Here is a 24,825-nt window from a genome sequence, read left to right on the forward strand (position 1 = left end):
GTAATCTACATATTTGTTAGCAACTTTACTAAATCAGAACATTTTAAGCTCTAACAATTCAAATACTAACTTTAATACCAATGCATTAACCTTAGGAACAATTTGCAAGATAGGGAAATTTCTATTTTCAATTACCCTGATACTTTATCAACAGGCAAAGTCCTAGATCACTAGAAATATTTCTTCTCTACAGAAAAAGGGTGGTTCTGGGCACCTCCTGGTTACTTCTTCTTTCCTTTCTTCCTCTTTGCGTCAGGAGCTGGGGTCTTCTTCTCTGACTCTGCCCGCATTGCTGCCTCCTGAGCAGCCAAAGCTTCCAATCTTAGGCGCTCAGCTTCCAGCAACTTGTTTCTGTACTCCTCCCGGATGGTGAAGATCTTCTGTCTGGCTTCATCTAAGGAGTCCTGTTCCAAAACAAGGCCTCAAACAAATCAGTCCCACTTATAAAGGTTTATTGTCAAAGTGGGGGAGAGGAGTATAATACCTTTATCCTTCCTTATGCCAACAGAAGGTTGAGGAAAATTATTGAAGATGAAAATCATGGTTTCAAGGTTTATCAATAAACAAACATGAGACAGCAATATAAGATTTTAACAAAATAATAAATAAAAGCTGTGGTAGGAGAAAAATAAAGAGAAAGGTAAAGAAAGAAAGTATATAGGGATTTTTAGTAAAGAAACCATGTGTTTTAAAGGAGTCCAGGTAATATCTATATAAACCAGCCCAGTGTTGCTCATAGAGTGACTCTGTTTAGTACTTGGCTAATTTCCCACATGTATTCTAGCTCTCACAACATATATCTGAGCTGTATTTGAAGAACTTCCAAATAATACCACAGTTTGTTTTCTTTGTTGGCTTTTACTCACATCATTCTACAAAACTGTATTTCTCAAGGACACTGATCACCAACAGGCAGCTAAATGCAGGAGTTCATATTTTTTTGCTTTTGTTCATATTTACCCACACGCCGTCCTCCCAGATGAACTGATTGCCCTTGGCTTTCAGGACATTACACTTCACCTTTCTTCTGTCTTACTAGCTGCTTTTCAGTCACCTTTGCTGATTTCTCCTTGATATCTTAGTGAGGAAGTGGTCATGCTGTAAGAATAATGACTGATGAACTGATACTAGTCTCAAGAGAACCTTCTAGAGATTCCTGCTCTTTTCTTCATTCTGAATTGTTCAAGAAATTTTCCATGTTTCTGCAACGGGTACAATCTTGTCAAGATATGGGGACCAATTGCTTGTCAGAACAGACTTCCTAAAGCGTCTAATGAAAGTACTGCCTCTACCATCCATCATAAAATTGGATTCCCTAAGCCAAATGCCCAAGGACAAGATGATAGCTTTGACATATGATGTACAGAGAGAGCAAGGATGGGGGCGGGGAGACATAGTAAGGTTTTGTGTAAAGTAAATTTAATCTGTGTCAGTATTCTCTTGAGAATTGGCATGTTTTCTCCTGTTTGATAAGAAATGTTACTATCATGTTTCTCTTAAAATGGCTCCACTCTAAACTAGGGTGTTTAATTTGCACCTTACACTTTAATGAATGGGGTCCGAATTCAAAGTTGTCCCAGTTAATATGCAAATTTTGAGAATGCTAATTTTGAAAGGGTACCTAGTGAGGTCCCTTTAATGAAGTGGTAATAGATAAGACAGATCATAAAATGAAGATGTAAACCATTTGGCTCTCTGGGGAAAAGTCCTTCTAGGGAGAAGTAGTTAAGTTCAAAGGCCCAGAGGGGCTTGTGCATGGGAAGCTGAATTCAGTATGGTAAGAGCAGAAAGATAAGAGGGACCTGGGCTATGGCTATGTGGAGCTCTAGGGGTCATAAGTCTGTGTTTTGCCTACCTCCATTTTAAAAATACTTTGCCAAAACCATCCAGTTTTCTTCCAGGTACTGGGTAGTATTGACCTCTGTACTGATTTTCTAGAGCTGCTATAACAGAGTACCACAAGGTGAATAGCTTGAACAGAAACTTAGTGTCTCGCAGTTCTTGATGCTAGAATTTCAAAATCCAGCTACCATTAGGATTGGTTCCTTCTTTGAAGCTGTGTACCACAATGGGACTTCCTTTAATTAATAAAATGTGAATGGAAATAACGTGTCATTTCTGTGGAGCAATAGTAACACCTTATGTGCACTTTTATTGTTTTATGCCAGGGTTGGTAAACTAAAGCCTGGGGAACAAACAGAATAAAATTTGTTTTTCTAAGTAAAGTTGCTTTTATTTATAGGTGATCCCATTATTTTAAGTATTACCTTTGATTTATTAAAAAATGTTTACTGTCTGGGTCTTTACAGGGAATGTGTTTACCAAATCCTGTGTTAAACCACTGACATGTTGAGGGTTTTGTTACCATAGGTAACAGATTATCAGATAATCAATTGATTATGATATACAATGGATCAGCAACTGCTGATCATAGAACACATCCTAGAGATGGCAAAGATGAAGTAGGGCCACCAGATAGGGGACAGTAGCAGACTCTGAATGGATAGCAATGATGGTTTGGACTAGGGTGGTGGGGACAGACACAGTGAGAAGGGGTCAGACTTCCTTCTATTCAGTTATTGTATGATTCTTTGTGTGTGTGTGTGTGTGTGTGTGTGTGTGTTTGTGTGTGTGTGTGTGTGGTGCTGGGGATTGAACCCAGGGCTTTGTGCATGCAAGGCAAGCATTCAACAAAGAGAGTTACATCCCCAGCCCAGTTATTATGTGATTCTGATTGCTTTTGAATATTACAAAAGGAAGGTCAGCTGGGATCCATGCGTGCACAGGCTTATGACCCCTAGCACTCCACATAACCATAGGACCACTTCCCTCTTATCTGTTTCCCCCACCTCTCTGTTCACTTCGCCCTTCTGCTTTTAACATACTGAATTCGGCTCCCCGTGAAACTCACCCGCATTTCTCCGTACATGTCCAGGACTTCATCCTTTAACTTAGTCCGCTCTTCCTGATCTACGTCTCTAATACTAAGCATTCTGTTCCTGTATTGCCGAAACTGATGAATTTCTTCTGCCTTTTGCATTGTTTGCAGCCGATTCAGCTCCTCTGTTTGCAGCATAGCTTCATCATTTGTTTTCCTTGATGTAAAATCAACAAAACAAATCCATGTCTTTCAGGCACTGTAGAAGACACTTAACTTTAAAACTCAAAAATAAGTTAAAATTGTGTCAAGAATGTGGTGGTCTGAATCAAATCAAACATTAGGGATAGAAAAAATAAACTATTAATTTTTAAATGCTCCATTTACTGAAGCACTGATATTTCAGGAAAATATTTTGGAAAATGTCAGTAAATTTGGATACATCATTTGATGTGTGATTGTAGAACTGTTTAAAACTACATGAATATTTTGTAGATTTTCCCTCTTTTGAGCTTATGTAGTTAAATAATTTTAATATTTCCAAATTTACAAATATGCATGAGTTATTGTCTCTCCATTAATCTGATTGTCTGGTTCTTAAGAAAACCAAATCTGTAATTGAATAATAATGGCAGGTATGATGGGAATTTTCTGTAGCTCAATTTGACTTAATCTGGCCTCAAAGTTTTTACAAAAAAGCATTTAAATGCATTAGTGATTGAATTAGCAAAATGATTGCCAAAGTTGATATGAAAAACCACATAGTTCGAAAATTTTTTTTTAAATTACTAAAAACATTTAATTTCAAAATTTCAGTTGCTTAACAGCTGCCCATTGGCAATGTATCCAAAATTCTATAACAAAGTTGTCTGCATTAATAATGTTTATTAAAACTTACCGTACATATTGACTTAAGTCCACATATTCTAGTGCTTTTTGAATGAGTTCTGGAGATATTTCCAAAATTGTTGGGGATCTTGACTGTTGCCCTGCTTAAAAAAGAAGACCTAGGTTTGTTTTTTTGTCTTTTGGGAGTTTTTTGAAGGAGGAATTAAACCCAGGGGTTCTCAACCACTGAGCCACATTCCTAGCCCTTTTTTATTTTTTGACCTTTTTAATTTTTAAATTCGTTTTAATTAGTTATACATGACAGTAGAATGCATTTATGCACTTTGATATATCATACATAGATGGGATATAATTTCTCATTTTTCTGAGTGTACATGTTGTATAATCATATTGGTTATTTTTATTTTTTATTTTTAAGGCAGGATCTCACTAACTCACTTGGAGCCTTGCTAAGTTGCTAAGGATAAGCCTCTACCTTGTGATCCTCTTGCCTAAGCCTCCCAAGCTGCTGAGTTTTACAGGCGTGTGCCACTGCACCTGACAAGACCTAGGTTTTCAATAACTCATAAAGAACTAAATCGTTGCTATCTCTCAATTTAATTGAAAATAATATTTTCTGTTAAAAAAATAGACACCAATTTGACTTGACATTTATTATGGTTTTATCAAAAATATGCATAATGATATTTTATATTTATCCCCAGTATTGAAATAAAGGAGATAAGAAGATTAATGTACTCCATTAGAAGAGTAACACATGTACTCTAATTGCATTTAAATGAAAGAAGAGACCATAAGCCTTACTTTAAGTTACAGAATGACCCAAACTTTAAAGAGCTTAAGCAATGTGTGAAAACTATACCAAGCACTACGGGAGTTGAGATATAAATGTTTAAGACATTATCCAGCCTTCTAGAAACTTACCATAAATAATACATAAAAGATAAATACTGAAAAATTAACAGCAGCTAAAATTTTACTACAGTAGACCCATGGATTTAAGGCTTTAGATTCTGTAGGTACTACTCTTCTGGTCTCTCCGGACCATTAAATCTTTTTTAAAAAAACTTTTGTTTTTATAAAACAAAATTTGCATACAATAACATTAACCCATTTTAAGGAGATAATTCAATCCATTTTGAGTACCTAGTTGTATGACCAAAAGGCAGTTTTAAAACATTTCCATGATTCTAATGAGACCTCTTGTGCCCTTTTGCATTCAGCCTCAACTTTCATCATTAGCTCCAGGCAACCATGAATTTTCCTTTGTCTCTATATTGGTAGCTTTTATTGAACAGTATCTCCCAAAGTTCATAGTTTGCATTAGGATTAATTTCTGGTTTTGTATATTGTATAGATTTGGATAATTGTATTGTGACATGTATTCACCATCACAGTTTTACACAAAGTAGTTTCTCTTCCTGAAAAATCCTCCATGCTCCACCTGTTCTTCCACTACACCCCTAACCCTGGCACACACTGCTTTTATTTTCCCTCCTTTTATTGTTTTGTGTTTTGCAGAAGACCATGTAGTTGCAATTGGACAGTGTTTATAGTCTTTTTAGATTGGCTTCTTTCGCTTAGTAAATATATCACTAAGTTTCCTCCATCTCTTTTCCAGTTTGACAGACCGTTTCTTTTTGTGGCTGAATAAGACTCCATTTCCTAGATGAACATCAATCTCCCTATGGAGGTCAACTTGGTTGCTTCCAAATTGTGGATCTTATGAATAAAGCTGCGCGGTAAACAACCATATGTAGGGTTATTTTTTGTGTGTGAATACGTTTTCAGCTCCTTTGGGTGGATACCAAGGAATGCAATTGCTGTATGGTATGGTAAGAATGTTTAGTTTTGTAAGAAACCACCACAAAACTGTCTTCCAAAGTGGTTTTGACATTTTTTTTTTATCCTACCAGCAATAAATGAGAGTTCCTATTGCTCCAAATCCTCACTAGTACTTGGCATTATTAGTGTTCTAGATTTTGGTCATTCTAATAGGTATGTGGAAGTACTTCCTTCATTTACATAATGACCTAAGTAGAGCATCTTTTCATCTTTTTTTTTTTTTTTGTCCTCTTCTTTAGTGAGGTGTCTCATCTGTTAAGGTCTTTGGCTCGTGTTGAAGTCCTGTTGTTTGTTTTGTTACTGGTGATTTTTAAGGATTCTATGTATATTTGATTAAGTAGTCTTTCATCAGATATATCTTTTGCAAATATTTTCTCTAAGTCTGTGACTTATTTTTGAATTCTCTCCATCGAGTTTCTTGTAGAGCTGAAGTTTTTAATTTTAAGAAGTTCACCTTATCAATTTTTTCATAAATTGTGCCTCTGTTATCACCAAACACCAGGCCATTTAGATTTTCTTCTATGTTATCTCCTAGGAGTTTTACGTTTTACACTTAGATCTGTGATCCATGTTGTGTTAATTTCTGTGAAGGATTATAAAATCTTTTTCTAGACTCATTCTTTTGCAAATGGATATGGAGTTGTTCCAGGACCATTTACTGAAAAGACTCTCTTTTCACCATTGCCTTTTTTCAGATCAGCTGACCATCATCTTAATTCATTTTCTGCTGCTATAACAGAATCCAAATGAATGTGTAATTAAAAAAAAAAATTAGTTCATTTGGCTCACAGTTCTAGAGTCTGGGAAGCCCGAGAGCATGGCTCCAGCATCTGGCTAGGACTTTTGTGCTGCATCATAACATGGTGGAAGGGCAAGGAAGTACCTGTGAGACAGAGAGAGGAGATTGGGTCAAATTCATACTTTTTCACCAAGAATCCGCCGCTCACATAATAACTGACCCATTTCCACAATAATAATGACATTAATCCATTGATGAGGATGGCACTCTCATGGCCTAATTACTATCAAAGGCCCACCTTTTAACACTGTTAAAATGATAATCAAATTTCAACAAGAGTTTTAGAGAGGGCATTCACACCACAGCAGTTATATTCACTTGGGCCTCTTTATTCTGTTACATACATCTATTTCTCTGTTCTGTTGCCAGTATCACTCTGTCTCCATCATTGTATCTTCATAGTAAAACTTGAAGTTGAGAAGTGTCAATTCTCCAACTTTCTTCTTCTTCCATGTAGCAATTGCCTTTTTGAATCTTTTGCCTAACCAAGTAAACATCAGAATCAATTTGTTGATATCCACAAAATAACTTGCTGGGATTTTGATTGGGATAAATTGAATTTATAATTCAATTCAGTCAGAATTGACATCTTGATAATATTGAGTCATTTTATCCATAAGTACAGAATATCACTCCATTTATTTTGTTCTTTGATTTCTTTCATCAGAGTTCTGCAATTTCATTCATATGTATATTTGTATATACCCTGTTAGATTATTATTGTTGAGGGTACTAATGTAAATGGTATTGTGTTTTTAATTTCAAGATTTACCTACTCATTGCTGATATGTAGGTGAGTTACTGATATTTATGTATTAGCAAAGCATATTGAAATCTTGCTATAACCACTTATTAATTCCCTGAGGTTTGTTGTTGCTGCTTCTATTGTAGATTTTTGTCAACTCTTACAGATTTTCTACAAAATCATATCATTTGTGAATAAAGAGACTTTTATTTCTTTTGGACAGCCTATTTTTTATTTCCTTTTTTTATTGGAGTGGCTAGGACATATTAATGGGGTACCATGTGATATTTTTATATATGTATATATTGTACAATGTTTAAATAGGGTAAAACATGTCTAGTTCCTCAAATATTTGTAATTCTTATGACAAAGCTTTCAATATAGTTTCTTCTTTTTGGATATTACAGTTCATTATTGTTATCTCTGTTCACCCTACTGTGCTAAACAAATCAAAATGCCTATCTATAACCTGGTACTCATTCTTCCTACCCCCATACTCCTTAGCCTCTGTTAAGTACCATTCTACTTTCAACTTCCATGAGATCAGCTTTTTAATATTCTTTATATGAGTGAGATCATGCAATATTTGTTTTTCTATTACCAGCTTATTTCACTTTACATAATTTTGAATTCTATCCATGTTGTTGCAAATGGTAGTAGTTCGTTCATTTTTATGGCTGAATAGCATTCGGTACCAGATTTCCTTTATCCATCCATCAGTTGTTAGACATTTAAATTATTTCCATTTCTTGGATATTATGAAGAGTGTTGTAATAAACATGGAGTGCATATGTCTCTCTGACATTCCAATTGTATTTCCTTTGACTATATGTACATTAATAGGATTGCTGAATCACATGGTGATTTTATATATATATATTTTGAGGACCTCCATAATGTTTTCCATAATGGCTGTATTAATTTACATTTTTACTAACAGAGTACAAGTGTTCCCTTTTTTCCATCTCCTCACAAACTCTTATCTTTTTACTTTTTGAAAGAAAACGCTTCTATGGAAGCAAGGTGATATTTCAATGCAGCTTTAATTTGCATTTTCCTGATCATTAGTGATGCTGAGCATTTTTTCACATACTTGTGGGCCATTTGTATATCGTTTTTTGAGAAATGTCTGTTTAGTTCTACTGCTCATTTTCTAGTTGGATTGTTTGGTGTTTGTTATTGTTCTTTTTTTTTATTTGCTATTTAGATTTTGAGTTCCTTATATGTTCTGGATATTAATTCCTTTTCAGATGTTTGGTTTCAGATAATCTCTTTACTTTAAGAATTATTTCCTTTCGTGTGAAGGGGACCTTTATAGATTCACTTTATGTATTTTTATGTAATTTCATTTTTGATGTAATAAAACTTAATATAATGACATTTGTATATTTTTGCCTTTTTGTGTGCTTCTGAAGTCTTCTCTAAAATATCCTTACCAATTTCAATAATTTAAAGTACTTCCCTTATGTTTTCTTTTAGAAGATTCATGAGTTTCAGGCTTTATGTGTAAGTCTTTAATTTTGAGTTGATTTTCATGACGTGTCAGATACAGAAATATAGTTTGATTCTTCTGCATGTGAATACCAAATTTTCTCAGCACCATTTATTGAAAAAAGTATATCCTTTCTCCAATGTGTGATCTTAGCAATTTTTGAAATGTAGTTGGCTGTAGATGTTTGGGTTTACTTCTAGTCTCTCTATTCTGGTCCATTGGTCTATGTGCCTGCTTTTATGCCAATACTATGCTGTTTTGATTATTGCAGCATTATAGCTTATTTTGAAATCAGTAAGCCTAATGTCTCCTTTTTTCTTTTTGATCAAGATTGTTTGTTATTTTTTGTAATTCCAAACAAATTTTAGGATTGTTTTATCTAGTTCTGTGAAGAACTCCATTGTTATTTTGATAGAGATTGTATTGAATCTGTAGATATCTTTGTGTAGAATAGACATTTTAACATTACCTTAGTCCTTGGATATGGGATGTCTTTCCATTTGGTAGGTCTTCCTTCAATTTATTTTATCAATATTTAATACTCCCCAGGGTAGGCACCTTTTACCTGTGGTTCAATTTATTCTTTGGTACTTTATTTTATTTTTGTAGCTATTATAAATGGAATTGATTTCTTGGTTTTTATTTTCTATAATTCACTCTTAGCATTCATTTTTCTATATTGATTTTGTATTCTGAAATTTTGGTTAATTTATTTGTTCTAATAGTTATATTTTCTGGTGAAATCTTTCAGGTTTTCTATATATAGTTTTGTCATGAGCAAAGGTGACAATTTGACTTTTTTTTTTTTTCCAATTTGGATATCGTGCATTGTTTTTTCTTCATGGATTATTTGCTTTGGCTAGGACTTTCAATGCTATTTTGTTTGCTTCTTCTCTCCGTACTTCCTTTTCTCCCTACCCAGGGTCCCTTTTTTCTACTGTATTAGACTCTCTTCAATTTTCACGAGACCACGCACCCACCTTTATTTTCCTCTTTCCTTTTTAGCTTCCAAATATGAGAGAAAATGTACAACCCCTGAATATCTTATTTTGCCTAAAGTAATGTTCACGAGTTTCATCTATTTTCCTTCAAATGACATAATTTTATTTTTCTTTATGGCTGAATAAAACTTTACTGAGTGTATATGGCACATTTCTTTATCTATTCATCCATTGTCAGATACCTTTGCTGATTCATAGTTTGGGTATGGTGAATTGTGCTGCTATAAATGTTGGTATGATGGCTTTAATTCTTTAGGATAAATACTGAGGAGTGCTACAGCTGGGTCATATGGTGGTTCTATTCCTACTCTTCTGAGGGACAGACATGCTGAATTTCCATAGCAGTTGCATTAATTTACAGTCCCATCAACAGTGTAGAAGTGTTCCTTTTTCTTCACATCCTTTCTAACACTTATTTTTATAATTTGTATTCTTGATGGCTGCCATTGGAGTGGGATGAAATTTCAGTGTACTTTTTTTTAAAAAAAATTTCTTTCCCTAATTTTTAATGACAGTGAACATTTTTTTTTCATATATTTGTTGGCCACTTGTAATTCTCCTTTTGAGAAGTGTCTATTTAGTTCATTTTCCCATTATTAATTGGGCTTTCTTGTATTAACTTTTTTGAGTTCTTTGTATGTTCTGAATATTAATCCTCTACCAGTAGAGTAGCAAGCAAAGGTTTTCTCCTGTTCTGTAGGTTCTCTCTTCACATTCTTATTTCCTTTGTTGCATCTTCTTAATATGATATTCAATTTATTGATTATTGGCATTATTTTCTGAGCTATAGGGGTTCTATTGAGAAAGATATTGCCTGCACCGTTATGTTGGAATGTTGACCCTGTTTCTTTTATTAGTTGTATAGTTTGTGGTCTAATTCGTAGGTCTTTGATTCATTTTGAGTTGACTTTGGTTCAGGTTGAGAAATAAGAATCCAGTCTCACTCTGCTACATATGGATGACAAGTTTTCCCTGCACCTTTTGTTATAAAGCCTGGCTTTTCCTCTACTATATTTTTTGGCACCTTTGTCAAGGATCAGATGACTATCTCTGTGGGTTTGTCTCTGTGTCTTCTATTCTCTACCATTGGTCTATGTGTCTGTTTTTATATCAGAACCATGACATTTTTTAAAATTACAACTCTGTGGTATAATTTGAAGACAAGTATTGTGATGCCTCCAGCATTACTTTTTTGGCTTAGAATTACTTTGGATGTTCTAGGTCTTTCTTCCAAATAAATTTTAGGACTTTTTTTTCTTGTTCTGTAAAGAATGTCTTTGGTAATTCAATGGGGATTACATTGAATCTGTATATTGCTTTTGATGTCCTGGACATTTTAACAATATTAATTCTGCATATCCATGAGTATGGGAGTCCATTCCATCTTCCTGTGTCTTCCTCAATTTCTTTCTTCAGTGTTCTATAGTTTTTATTATGGAAGTCTTTCGCCTCCTTGGTTAGGTCTATTCCTAGAATTTTTTTGAGGGTATTGTGAATGGAATTGTTTTCCTGATTTTTATTCTCAGCAGATTCATTATGAATGTACAGGAACCCTGTTGATTTTTGTATGTCAATTTTGTAGCCTGCTCCTTTGCTGAATTTATTAACTCTAGCAGTCTTCTGATGGAGCTTTTTGGATCCTCTAAGTTTAGGATCACATCATCTCCAAACAAAGATAATTTGACTTCTACCTTTCCTATTTTTATTCCCTTTCATTTCCTTCTCTTGCCTAATTGATCTAGCTAAAGTTTCTAGTACTGTTGAACAGGAGTTTTGAAAGTGGGTTTTCTTGTCTTGTTCCAGATTTTAAAGGAAATATTTTCAGGTTTTCCCCATTTACTATGATGTTGATTTTGGGTTTGTTGTGTATAATCTTTATGATGTTGAGGTAGGTTCCCTTTATTACTAGTTTCTTCAGTGTTTTTATCATTAGTGGGTGTTGAATTTTTTTAAAAGCTTTCTCTGTGTCATTGAGATGACTAAATGATTTTTGTCCTTAATTCTATTTGTATGATGAATTACAATTATTGATTTGTGTATATGTCAAACCATCCTTGCATTCTGAGATAAGGCCAACTTGGCCTCGATGTGTAATCTTAATATGTTGTTGACTATTATTTGCTATCACTCTTCTACATGTGGATGACAAGTTTCCCCTGCACCTTTTGTTATAAGCCTGGATTTTCTCTACTATATTTTTTCTACAATACCATTTGCTAATACTTTATTTAGGAATTTTGCCTATAAGTTCATCTGGGATATTGGTCTGTAGTTTTCTTTCCTTGATGTGTCCTTATCTAGTTTTGATGTGAGTATAATACTGGCTTAATAGAATGCATTTGGAAGTGTTCCATCCCTTTCCATTTCAGAGAATAAATTAAGGAGAATTGGCATTAGTTCTTCGTTAAAGGTCTGACAGAAATCAGCTGTGAATCCACCTGATCCTGAGCTTTTTTTTGTTGTTGTTGTTATTGTTGTTGGAAGGCTTTCCATAACTACTTATATTTTATTGCTACTTATTAGTCTGATAAAGTTTTCTATGTCCTATTGATTTAATTTTGGCAGGCCATGTATGTCTAGAAATTTATCCATTTTCTCTAAGTTTTTCCAATTTATTAGCATATAAGTCTCAAAATAGTCCTTAATGAATCTCTTTGATGTTTGTAATGATTTCTCCTTTTTCATTCCATTTTTTTCTTTTCCATTTTTCTTTTGATTAATTTGGCTATGGACCTATCAATCTCAGTTATCTTTTGAAAGCACCAAACTCATTGTTTCATTGATCCTTTGTACTGTTTGTTTTATTCTAAATTTCACTTTTACCTTCCTTCTGCTTGTTATGAAATTTGTTTGTTCTTGTTTTTCAAGGACCTCGAGATGCATTAAGTTGTTTACTCTGGATTTTTCTGATTTTCTTATGTAGGCACTTATAGCTATAAAAACTCCTCTTGGAAACAACTTCATAGTCCAGAATTAATTTTGGTATGTCATATCTCTATTTTTGTTTGATTCTAAGAATTTTTAAATTTCTCCTGATTTGTTCTGTCATTCATTCATCATTCAAAAGTGTATTGTTCAATTTCCATGTTTTTATATTCCTCCTCTTAAATTTTATTTTATTGGTTCTTACTGGTTAGACATAACAGTAGAATTGATTTTGATAAAATTATACAAGCATAGGCTATATCTTATTCTAATTGGAACCCCATTTCTTGTGGGTGGGGACGATGGTAGGGTTTAATTAGGTAATTTAATATGCATACATAGGAAAATTATGTTAGATTTATTCTACTGTCTTTCCTATCCTCACCCTTTCTTTTATTCCTCTTTGTCTAATCTATTGAACTTCTCTTCTCAACTGCCCCTCCCCTCATTATTGTGGTTTAGTCTCCATACATCAGTGAAAACTTTTGGCCTTTGGGTTTGGGGATTGGCTTATTTCACTTAGCATGATATTCTTAATATCCACTAGATTTTAAGATTTACTGGAAAACATCACAAAGTCATTCTTCTTCAGTGTTTAGTAATATTTTATCATGTATATATACCACAATTTCTCTATCCACTTATCTGTAATGGACATCCAGGTTGGTTTAATAGTTTAGCTATTGTGAATTGTACTGCTATAAACATTGATGTGAGAAAACTGGGTCAAATGGTGGTTACGTTCTAGTTTTTTGAGGAATCTCTGTACTGCTTTCCAGAGTGGATGTACCAATTTGCAATGTTTGAGAGTTCCTTTTTTCTCACACCCTTGCCAACATTTGTTGTTAAATGTATTCTTGATAACTGCCATTCTGGCTAGAGTTCCATGGAATCTCAGTGTAGTTTTAATTTGCATTTCTCTGATTGCTAGAGATGTTGAACACTTTTTCATATATTTGTTGATAATTTGTATTTCTCCTTTTTAGAAGGGTCTGTTAAATTACCTTGCTTATTTATTGATTAGGTTATTATTATCATTATTATTATTATTATTAGTAGTAGTAGTAGTAAGTTTTTGTGGTTCTTTGCATATTCTGGAAACAACACTCTATATGAGGTATAGATGGATAAGATTTTCTCCCATTGTGTAGATTCTCTCCTCATATTCTTACGCTCTTGATTCTTTCTTTCTTCCATTTTTTTCTTTTCCTTTTTTTTTTTAGTACTGGGGATTAAACCCAGGGGTGCTCACATTCTCACCCCTCTTTAATTTTATTTAGATACAGGATCTAGCTGAATTGCTTAGGGCCTTGCTAAGTTGCTGAGGCTGGTTTCATGATGCTCCTGCCTCAGCCTCCCCAGCCCCAGGTGTGTGCCATTGTGCCCGACCTGATTCTTTTCTTTTGCTATGAAGAAGCATCATAATTTGATGTCATTTCATTTATTGAATTTTTATTTTATTTCTTGAACTTTATGTGTCTTGTTCAGGAATTCAGTTCCTGTGCCAATATGTTGAAATGTTTTGCTACATTTTGTTCTAGTAGGTGGGGAGTTTCTGGTCTAATACTTAGGTCTTTGATCCACTTAGAGTTGATTTTTTTTTTTTTCCTGCATGGAGGTAGGGATTAACTTTCATTCTATTACATATGAATTTCTAGTTTTCCCAGCATCATTTGTTGAAGAGGTTATCACTTCTCCAGGGTGTGTTTCTGGAACTTTGTCTAGTATGAGGTAACTGTATTTATGTGGGTTTGTATCTGTGTCTTCTATTCTGTTCCATTGGTCTTCTTGCCTATTTTAGTGCCAATACTATGCTGTTTTTGTTACTATAGTGCTGTAGTATAATTTAAGATCTGGTGTTTATATTTCTATAGAGTCTCTTTTGGTTGTTTTCTAATTTCATTTCATTTTACTCTTATAAGATATAAGAAATTATGTATTTTTTTATTTTCTAAGAATTGCTTTGTGGCCTAAAATATGACTCATTTTGGAGGAGTTTCCATGAGTCACTGAGAAGAAAGTGTATTTGGCTGTTGTTTTATGAAATATTCTATAGATATCTGTTAAGTCCACTGGATTTATAATATTTTTCAAGCTCAAAGAGTCTTTACTGAGTTTACATCTGGATGAAAGAGGTATGTTTAAATGATCCAGTATTATTATATTCTAATTTGTATAGTGTCTGTTCTATGTGATTAGGTGCACCCAACATTTGGGGCATAAATATTTACTATCATTATATATTTTTTTGATTGTTCCCTTTACCAGAATGAAGTGAACTTCTTTGTCTCTTCTGATTAATTTTAGCTTAAAATCTACTTTTTCACAGATGAGTGTATTTTCTCCTGATTGTTTTCCGGCTCCACTGGAATGGTGTATAAATTTTCATCCTTTCACTTTCAGCCTGTGGCTATCTTTGCCTTTATGTGAGTCTCTTGGCAACGTATAGTTGGATCTTGTTTTTTAATTAATTCTGCCAATTTATGTCTTTTAATTGCAGAATTGATACCATTTACATTAAATGTTATCATACAGTGATATTAATTCCTGTCATTTCAATTTATTTCCAATTTCTTTCTAATGTTTAATTTGATCTTGTTTCTTATTTGCTTAGCTGCTGTTCAAAGGAGACTTAGTAATTTGTTAGTCATAAGGTTTTGTTTTTTATTTTCTCTGTATGAATTTAAGTATTGTCTGTTGTTTTAGCCTAGTTTCTATGAATTATTTGAGCTTCTGCTTCTCTTGGAAGGTTTTTATTGCTAATTTTATTCTGAAAGATAGATTTTCTGAATATAGAGAAGTTGGTTGACAATTATTTTTCTTTTTCTTTTTTTTTTCAATACAATGCCTTTATTTTTATGTGGTGCTGAGGATCGAACCCAGGTCCTGCCCGTGCTAGGCAAATGCTCTATCACTGAGCCACAATCCCAGCTCCAACAAGTATTTTTCTTTCAGGACTGAGAACACATCATTTCAAGTCCACTGGATTTTAGAATTTGTGTTGAGGAATTTAAAGTAATTCCTTGGAATTCCTCTAAATGTGACCTGACATTTTTATCTTGAGGTTATTAAAATTCTTCCTTTGTTCTGTATTTTAGGCATTTTAACTATAATTTGTCATGGGGATGTTCTTTTTTAATATTGCCTATTTAGAGTTTTGAATACATTCTGTATCTAAGGGTCTATCTAATTCCAAAGGTTTGGAAACTTTTTAGTCATTTCCCTGAAGAAATGACTTTTTTTTTTGTTCATTCCAAAAGCCTATATCTCACGACCCTTTTCAATTCCAATGATTCTTAATTGGGTATTTTAACGTTGTCCCAATGTTCTTGTTTATTCTGATCATAGTTAATTATTTTCTTTTCTTTAATACTGTCTGAATGTTCAAGGTCAGTGACTTTGTCTTCCAGTTCTGAGATTCTGTCCAGTGTAGCCTATTCTATCAGAGAAACATTCAACTGAACATTTTATTTGATTTATTGTGTATTTCATTTCCAGTATTTCCTCTCCATACTTGTCCTCTACTGACTTGCTTAATGCATGCAGTTGTTTTTATATGTTCCTTTAGAATTCAGCAATCATTTGTTATAATAATTTGAATTCTTTATCTTGTATTTCATCCATTTCAAAATCTCTGGAGTTAGTTTCTAATGAATTATGAACTTTTGAAGGCCCTGTGTTACCTTGCTTTTTCATAATTCTTATATTCCTATGTTGGATTGTATGCACATGTTGGGATAAACTTCTCTTCCACGCTTATGTATCAGGCTTTTGTAGGGCACAGCATTCTCTTGCCAAAGAGTCCTAGAGTGATCTAGATTGAGACCCTTCATAGGTGTGTTATCCACAGACTTTGTGCTCATTCTATCTGTTTTTTGCTACAGAAGTAGATGTCCATGAGTGAGACCTAGGACTCCTCCCCTACAGCTATTCCTACTTGGGGCCTTGTTGGGGGTTTTGCCTCTTCTATTCTTTGTATTAAAGCGTAACTGAGGTTTGAGTGTGGTTAAGTTTTGTGTTGAGCAATGTACACTTTCTTTTGACTGGGTGTATTTCAGCAGCAGAGTTTCCACCCTGTGAACTTGAAGTGTTCCTGGAGATTTCCAACACCTTACTAAGAAGCAGGAATCCCATTTCTTGAATCCTGAGTCATGGATCAACTGAAAACAGCCTTCCTCTGATCCACTATCTCAATACCCCATTTGAAAAGCAGAGATTCCATTATTTGCTTTTTATAATCCACAGAGGCTTCTGTGAGATAATACATATAAAGTCACTCTACAAATTAAATATCAATATAAAGGGAATTCCAATAAGTGTTAGTGCCACTGTCATGTGTATCACTGCTTATTAAATAGGCACTTTGTTTCCATCAGCTCAGATATATCAGAATCTCTTATTTGTACAGTAAGAGAGGTCTTTGAATCTTGTAATTTGCCTCTTTACTAAAGAAATCACTCAAGGCCATGCTTTAGACTTAAACCCTTCTTAACTTTAAAATTCTCAGAACGAGTCAGCAATATTGAGAGTAGAACTAACACTGTAGTTTCTGAGAATATTTCCTTCCTAAATATTATTCTTTCTAGCTTGAGTTCTGAACAAGTGGAGAAACAAAGAATAACCGTTATTGTTGATTCAGGTTAAATTAGAGATGAAGTTTGATGTGAGAAGTAGAAAGACCATTTTCACAGAACCTCAGGGTTGGCAGACTCCTCCAGCCCATTGGGTTGCTCAGGGAGAAGCACATATTCAGGCTCCTGTGGGGGCCAGGCTCCCAATGGATTCCTTCCAAATGTATCAATAAATAAGACACTTAGCCCCAATTGGACTGAAAAAATCCAGGAGTTTCTTAGGAATAATCACTCATCATGGAAACCAGGAGTGTGGAATGTCATTTCCCTGTAAAACCTTCCGTCAAATATTTTGATTCATTTTAGTGAAGAATTATAAATCCACATAGACACAAGTCAATGTGACTCCTGTACCACTGAAAAGTGCTCTTTCAGAATTTTATAAATAAAATAGTTAAAATGTAAATAAAAATCTATTATACAGCATGCTATAGATAAAAGAATGTGAATGGCATTTTCAGTATTTGTAGCCACAGAAAACATACAAAAACATACACAAAAAAATACCTGCTAATTTGTTGTTTTTATGCCCACTTTTTCTTTAAATATTTAGCAATCAAGTTCTTAAGTAAATTATCAGTTCAGATAAGTAAAATGAAAACCTTAAATCCAAAATACATTTTTTGTTTTATTAAACAACAATCACATATATGTTAAAGGTCTTTTATAGAATTTTTATTTCAATACTTACCTATGGTTTCCTTCTTCAAACTTTGCTCACGCTCTTCCTTCCCTGGTGAGGGCACTATTCCACTTTCACTGCTAACAGTTTTTGTCAGATCCTTCAAGCCCTTGCTCAGTTGCCACTTCTTCCACAACATACTTCCACCTCCTGATAGTAGTATATCCCTACTCTCTTGACGCTGAAGACTCTTTGCATCTGTCTCTTTCAAAAATGCAGTCATTTCTCCTACAACACGACATGTACATTGCTGATAAAGTTTGCATTCTACTAAATCATGGCAAAAAGTAACAGGGCTTGCATGTGGGAACACAGATTTTGGAGGAGGTGACTCAATAGCTTTGCAACTTATAACCACAGCACTAGCAAAACCTGTCATCTGTACCTCCAGAAATGGTGTGAACTGTGCAGGATGGCAGTGTCTGGAAGCTGCCTCAGGATGTCAAAAGTTTATTTTAAAAAAGTAGAAGCTTTTGGGAGCTGAGACAACACAAATAGAAATGAGATCTTGGAACTACTTGGGCTGCTGTGAAGGTGAGCCCTGGAGAAAGTGCCACCAGCCCTGTCCCGACCACTGTACATTTTAAGATACTTCTCTCTGGGAATGGAGTCCTGTGTGTAGGCACTTATAAAATTGTTCTAACTTATATTTGAAAAGGGATTCTGCTTGTGAAATCCTAAAGCTTGGTGGTTTCTCTTTAATCCACTGTTTCAGTTCCCTACGCCATGCAAAACTGTAAAACTTACCACAACTTCCACATTAGGCAGACTTCATTCCCCTATTTATTAATTGTGGATGACTTAGTTTGCACTATATTCTGCTTTGAATGAAAGGCAGCAATAGGGTAACGCTTAAGAGCATGAATAAATGTTGAAACAAAAGCAAGACATACAGTAGTCAAAATTTGGTTCTTTTAAAATATTATCAAAATTGATGTACCCCTAGAATAAGACTGATCAAGAACAAAAGAGGAGGAAATTAAAAATTATTTCAATAATTTTGACTTAGGTAAAAATAGATGAATGTCTTATAAAAACAACCATACCTGATACAGGAGAAAATAAAACTGCCAAATAGTGAGACACACAGAGGACATATTGTATGAATATAAATAAATGAACTTCAAGAATAGGCAAAATTAATTGATGGTGGTGGAGGTCAGACTAGTGGTTACCTTGAGAGAGAAAATAACTGGGAAGGAGAATAAGAAGACATTTGGGCTGCAGTGAATATTTTATGTCTTGATTTAATCTAATGGTGATTCCATATGCAAAAATCAATCAAGTGGTACCATTAAGATTTGTGCCTCAACTCTGTGTATGTTTTATAACAAGGTTAGGCTTCTCAGAGCCTTGTTTTCAACTAGGGATTCTCCTTGGCCTGTTTTTCTCAGTTTTAGCAAAGAATCCTGCTAGAGTCTCCCTACCCAAGCTCCTCTTTCCTCAACCCTGATATCCAATCAAGTTTCTTTTCCCTAATCATTGATACTAAAGTTTCTCTCAGTAATTTTCCACCCACTCTCCCTACCTTTGGGTATAAATACCCCCTTGTTTTTGTTATATTCTGAGTTGAATTCTATTTTCCTTCCTATTTCAGTAGTCTTTTTTTTTTTGAAAAATAAGTAGAGATTTATTGAATGAAACAAGAAAGTTACTTGAAATGAAAAAGAAAAACACTGTAAAGCACATTAAACTAAAATACATTATGGTTTGGAACTATTTAAGATTTTTGGTATTTGGAAAATTATTTAATTGTTGTTGTAGTCTTAAAGTCATTCTTGTTTTTTACAACTGTCTGCATATTTTGTCCACACACCTTAATACAATTTTCAAAATAATTGAATCTATATTCTAAAGGACAAGAACTGGATCCTATTCACCCTTGTCTTTCTAGCATTACATTGGACTCCAATAATGGAGGGATGGGATTGGGAGTTAGAAATATTTCAAATTCTAATTTTGTCACTTTCTTGACATATGACTTAGGAAGAGTAAAGTGATTCTCTGAGCTTTGGTCTCTCTATCTGTAAAATGGAAGTAGTAATTGACTTCCTCATAATTATGATATATGCAAATGGGATAATACACAAAAAGCATAATTCACAGTGCCCATTCCAGGAGTAGGGTGATATTGCTATTCACACTATTCGTATGAAAAGCAATATTATTCCTATAATAATTATTGATTGACATTCCTTAAGATGTGAACATGGAATAACATAATTTGGAATGTGAATCCTCGTGCCTCCATGAAAGCCCAGAGGGATGATAGGTAGAAGTAGCCAAGATGCTATGAGAAGACATTGACATGGAGGGCCCACCTATGTGCTGTCTCAGTCTCTGGGTGTCTTGTGAACTTAGACATATTACTGAGGCACTCTGGGCCAATTGGTAAATTGGAAATAATGTTGTATACAGTTGACTCTATGTATTTGCAGATTCTGCATACATAGATTTGAATAATCATGGATCAAAAATATTTGAAAAAAGTTATATTGTCATATACTAGGTAGTTAGTCCTATGATTGATGCATATGTACTAAACATGTACAGAGTATTTTCTTTATATTATTCCCTACGTGATATACTAAACAACTGTTTATGTAGAATTTATATTGCATTAGGTATTTTAAATAATCTAGAGATGATTCAAAGTATGCAGGAGAATGTGCAAACACTACATTATTTTACATAAGGGACTTGAGCAACTTTGGGATTTTGGTATCCATTGAGGGTCCTGAAACCAATGCCCTGTATATGAGGGCTGACTAAAATTAAAATAATGTGTGTTGACAGGCCCAAGGCAGTCGCTCAACAAAAGTACCTAGCTTTATTATGATGATGATTGTTATTATTTACTGTAATTGTTATTTTATAGGTACCAGATTTATAGCAACAGACCTGCCTTCAAGTTTCATGCTAGTATTTTCTAGCTAGTTGTACTCTCACCTTTGGTTTTTCTCTAAAATTGGAAAATCCTATCTACTTGGGAGGAGGGAGTAGGATAAAAATGATAAAACAAGTGGAAGTGATTTGATAAATTAATTATTATATATACTGATCTGAACTTGCAAGGCCTTGCAATACTTGAGACTAGGGATTCTGAAACATTTCCTCTTCACAAGCATGAAGAATTGACTAATTTTTAAGAAGTGCAGGCAATAGCTTTGTGCTCAGAGGTAGCAGGGAAGGATCCACTGACCTTCTTCCCCAAATTTAATCTGGCTGTCAGGCAAAAGCAAACTCTCAGGGAAATCAGGTGGTCTCTTAAATAACTGGTTGAGGTAGAGCAAACGAGCTTGAGAGGCCTACAGGAGAAATATTATCAGTCTTTAAAATGCTTTGAAAATAAAAAAAAAATAAAACCACAGTATAGGCAACAACATGTTAGCGTAGGTGAACAAAATAGGAACACGTGAATTGAATAAGGCAATTTGAACCAGGCTAAATCTAACAAATAAATTCAAATTTTGAGCCATCTGTGATTTTGACAGTTATTTTTAAAAAGAAATGAAGAAGCAGTACTGGGCATGCTATCTTAAATCCAGGTGCTCCTGAATCTTTTTCATCTGCCCCAATTACCCTGAGTGGGGACCTGAAACAGTAGTAACAGTGTTTCACTGGGGCAAAGATTCCTGCCTCAGGCAGAGAGTGGAGGGAGAGAATAATCCAAGGTAGAGCAAAGCGTGCCTTCTATCTAGGGCTGGTCCAGGAACAGGCAGGCATACATTAAACATTGCTATGCTTTATGACTTGAGGGCCTTAAGGGTAAATGGAAATATAGCCCTGGTTCCGTGAAAGAGAGAGGAAACTTATAGTTTGGATGAATAAGTGGCACCATTATGTGCTTTGGTTTTGCAGATCCTCTGGGAATCAGGAAGGTAATATTTTACATTGTGTCCAAATGTGGTCTTAACATATTTAGCTAGGCAATGTCTGATAACATTCAGGTATCATTCCTAAAAGGAAAATAGCATGATTTCACCAACATGGCTCTTCCTTCATATCATGCCTAATGATGACAAGTTAAAAAAAAAAAAGAGAGAAGTTTTCAGTCACATGACCTTAATGGCTCTTCCAGGCTCAGTGGTCTCCCAGGCCTGCTTCATGGCTCGGATTTCATCTGCTCGTTCTGTATCTTTTTTCACATCAAATAATTCAGTTTCACTGTGTTCAGAAACCAACCTCAAAATCCAGTAGGGTTTATTTGGATCTTCTTGTTGCAAGTGAACAGCGGGTACCTGAAAGGTAAAATGAAACTTTGAGGCAAATGCTCTCCTCTTTTCAATAGGATCTAAGTTTTACACCCGATGCATCATTCTACTATTCGGTATTTGCACAGGAGAAATGAAATCATAATTCACAGAAGACTGTACAAGAATGTTCATTGCAGTTTATCAACCGATGAAAGGGTAAGTCAATTATATATTCCTATAATTGATAATGTATTATAATATATACTCCTATATATATTCCTAAAGTTGCATACTACTTAATATGAAGCACTATGAAACTACTGTTATATACTATTGTGTGGATGAATCTCTCAGGAAGACATCATACTGCAACGAAAAAGTTGAGCACAAAAGAGCACACACCTTGTGTGATTCACTTGTATAAAATTCCATAACAGTCAAAACTACAGTTTGAAAGCAGGTGATTGGTTGTCTGGAGGTGAGGTATAAGGAGGACAGAATTGACTGCAGTGAGTTTAAGGATGTTATATAATCTATACCTTGATAGGGGCATGAATTATATCATGGTTACAGTTGTCAAAAGTCATTGAATTGTACAATTGATATTTGTAATATTTGTACATATCACTCTCTGTAAAACATACTTACAATTATGCACAATAAAGTTTAAATTATACTGATTTGTACTCATAACATCTCTTCACAAAAATGAGAGCAGGATAGTTGACCATTTCCAGGTCTGTATACTTGCCATCCATTCATTATGAAAGTGAACAACATTTCGAGCTTTCGTAGGATCGAGCTTTCGTAGGATCCTGGCATGGACCATAGGCTAGGACAGCCTTGACACAGAGTGGGCAATTTATATATAATTGATGCTCATTGATGGCAATCAGGTAGGGAAAGAGACTTTAGTTCTTCACATAGCCTTTTTGCCACTGTTATGGTTTAGATATGAGATGTTGCTCCCAAAACTACTGTGTAAATGCAGGAGGTAAAATGATCAGATTCTGAGAGCTTAACCTACTTTATCCATCCTAGTTTGAATGGACAGAGTAGTAGCTGTAGGCAGGTGGGCAGGGCTGGAGGAGGTGCACCTGAGGCCCTGGAAGGGTGCATTTCCCTGAGGTCCCTTTCCTTTCTCTTTTCTCTCTGTGAGTCCTGCCTCAATGGCACGAGCAGCCCTTTTGACTTGGTGCTTTGTCTCATCTTAGGCCAAAGGGATGGAGTTTGCTAAACATCAACTGAACTTCTTAACCTAACAATAAACCTTTCCTCCTTTAAGATACTTTTGTCAGGTATCTTGGTCACAGTGATGAAAAGCTAACACAGCCACTTTCTCTGGCTCGTATTCCTGTCATTGCCATCATGCCTGTTAGCATGGCAAGGTGTCTCTCAGATTTCTATGGATTTTTTTTTCTCCACCTTTTATCTTCTGACTGAAAAATCTCAATCAAGCTAGTTCTCATCAGGGGGAGAAGCCTTCTCACTGTGGACCAGCCTGGAGTCAGTTTAGGAAGTGGGATTTTCCAGGAAATCTGCTAGACAATTAAATAACAAAACTTACAAGGGCACATAGCACTTAGGTTGAGACTGTTAGTTATCCATGTCGGATAGTGCATTTGGGGAAGGGGATTGTTGCAACCATTGAATGACATTTTCATATACAGTTTGGTTTTAGTGCTACCCAAAAGACCTTGTTTTGTACAAAATTCCTCTAATATTCTGTTGAGACCAAATCCCACGATCAGAAATTCTTCTATTTCTTACTTTTAAAAGAGGGGAGTAAAGGGGGGTTGGGGAGGGGATATGAGGATAGGAAGGATAGTAGAATGAAGCAGACATCATTACTTTATATATCTAAAGTAATAATTATATATATATAAATATAAAGTGATCATATATATATATGTATATATATATGATTGCATGACCAATGTGATTCTACAACATATATACTCAGAAAAATGAGAAAGGATACCCCATCTATGTATGTTATAGCAAAGTGCATAAATGCATTCTACTGTCATGTATAACTAATTAAAACAAAAAAATTTTAAAAAGAGTTTTTAGCTTTTATCATATTTTAAGTGGCTTGATAAATGAGTTTTTCAGAAACTTTTCCAGGATCAAATTTTGATCAGGAAAGAGAGAGCTATGAAGGTACTAAGGAAGCTGTGTGTCTTTTTGTTGTTTTTAGATATACATGACAGTAGAGTGTATTTTGACATATTATACACACATGGAGTGCAACCCATTCCAATTGGGATTCCATCTTGTGTTTGTACATGATGTGGAGTTACACTGGTCATGTATGCATATATGAGCATAGGAGACTTATATCTGATTCATTTTACTGTCTTTCCAATTCCCATCTCTCCTCCCTTCCTGTCATTCCCCTTTGTCTAATCCAGTGAATGTCTGTACTTCCCCAAATACCAGACAGGTCCAAAATACCAGACTGACTTGATGTTTCCTCTGCATGTCTTTGCTCATTGCCTCAGTTCAGGGCCTAGTTCTCCTAGAAGAGGTGGGATTAGATACCTACCCTTCTACCATGGCACACACAATGTCTAACACTAAAGTCCTGTTATCTTTGGCTTCCTGCATTTCAGTATGGGTTATTTAAGGGTAAGGACTATATGATATTAATCTTAAAAACCCACATTCCAGTAATAGTGTCCTGCATACTGATAGTTCAATTAATGCTTTTCAATATTGAGCTAGTGAAGGGGTTTTGGGAAATATGTCCAAGAAAAGTCCGCAAGGTATCTAGGCTGCT

At 34.7% G+C, this 24,825-nt stretch overlaps 1 protein-coding gene across 1 annotated transcript in view; it reads right to left on the reverse strand.

Annotated features, from left to right (window-relative positions):
* Positions 1-221: 221 nt before the first annotated feature.
* Adgb (androglobin) overlaps positions 222-24,825 on the reverse strand; it is a 158,345-nt gene continuing 133,741 nt past the window's right edge. The window contains exons 31-37 of the mRNA XM_077801965.1: positions 21,912-22,088; positions 21,050-21,155; positions 17,857-18,075; positions 16,568-16,570; positions 3,777-3,870; positions 2,912-3,095; positions 222-404 (exon numbers count right to left, since the gene is read on the reverse strand). Coding sequence (XP_077658091.1) covers positions 222-404; positions 2,912-3,095; positions 3,777-3,870; positions 16,568-16,570; positions 17,857-18,075; positions 21,050-21,155; positions 21,912-22,088 — 966 coding nt within the window. The remainder of the gene's footprint in view (positions 405-2,911; positions 3,096-3,776; positions 3,871-16,567; positions 16,571-17,856; positions 18,076-21,049; positions 21,156-21,911; positions 22,089-24,825) is intronic.

Source organism: Urocitellus parryii, chromosome 8 (assembly GCF_045843805.1).
Source record: "Urocitellus parryii isolate mUroPar1 chromosome 8, mUroPar1.hap1, whole genome shotgun sequence".
Classification (NCBI taxonomy): domain Eukaryota; kingdom Metazoa; phylum Chordata; class Mammalia; order Rodentia; family Sciuridae; genus Urocitellus; species Urocitellus parryii.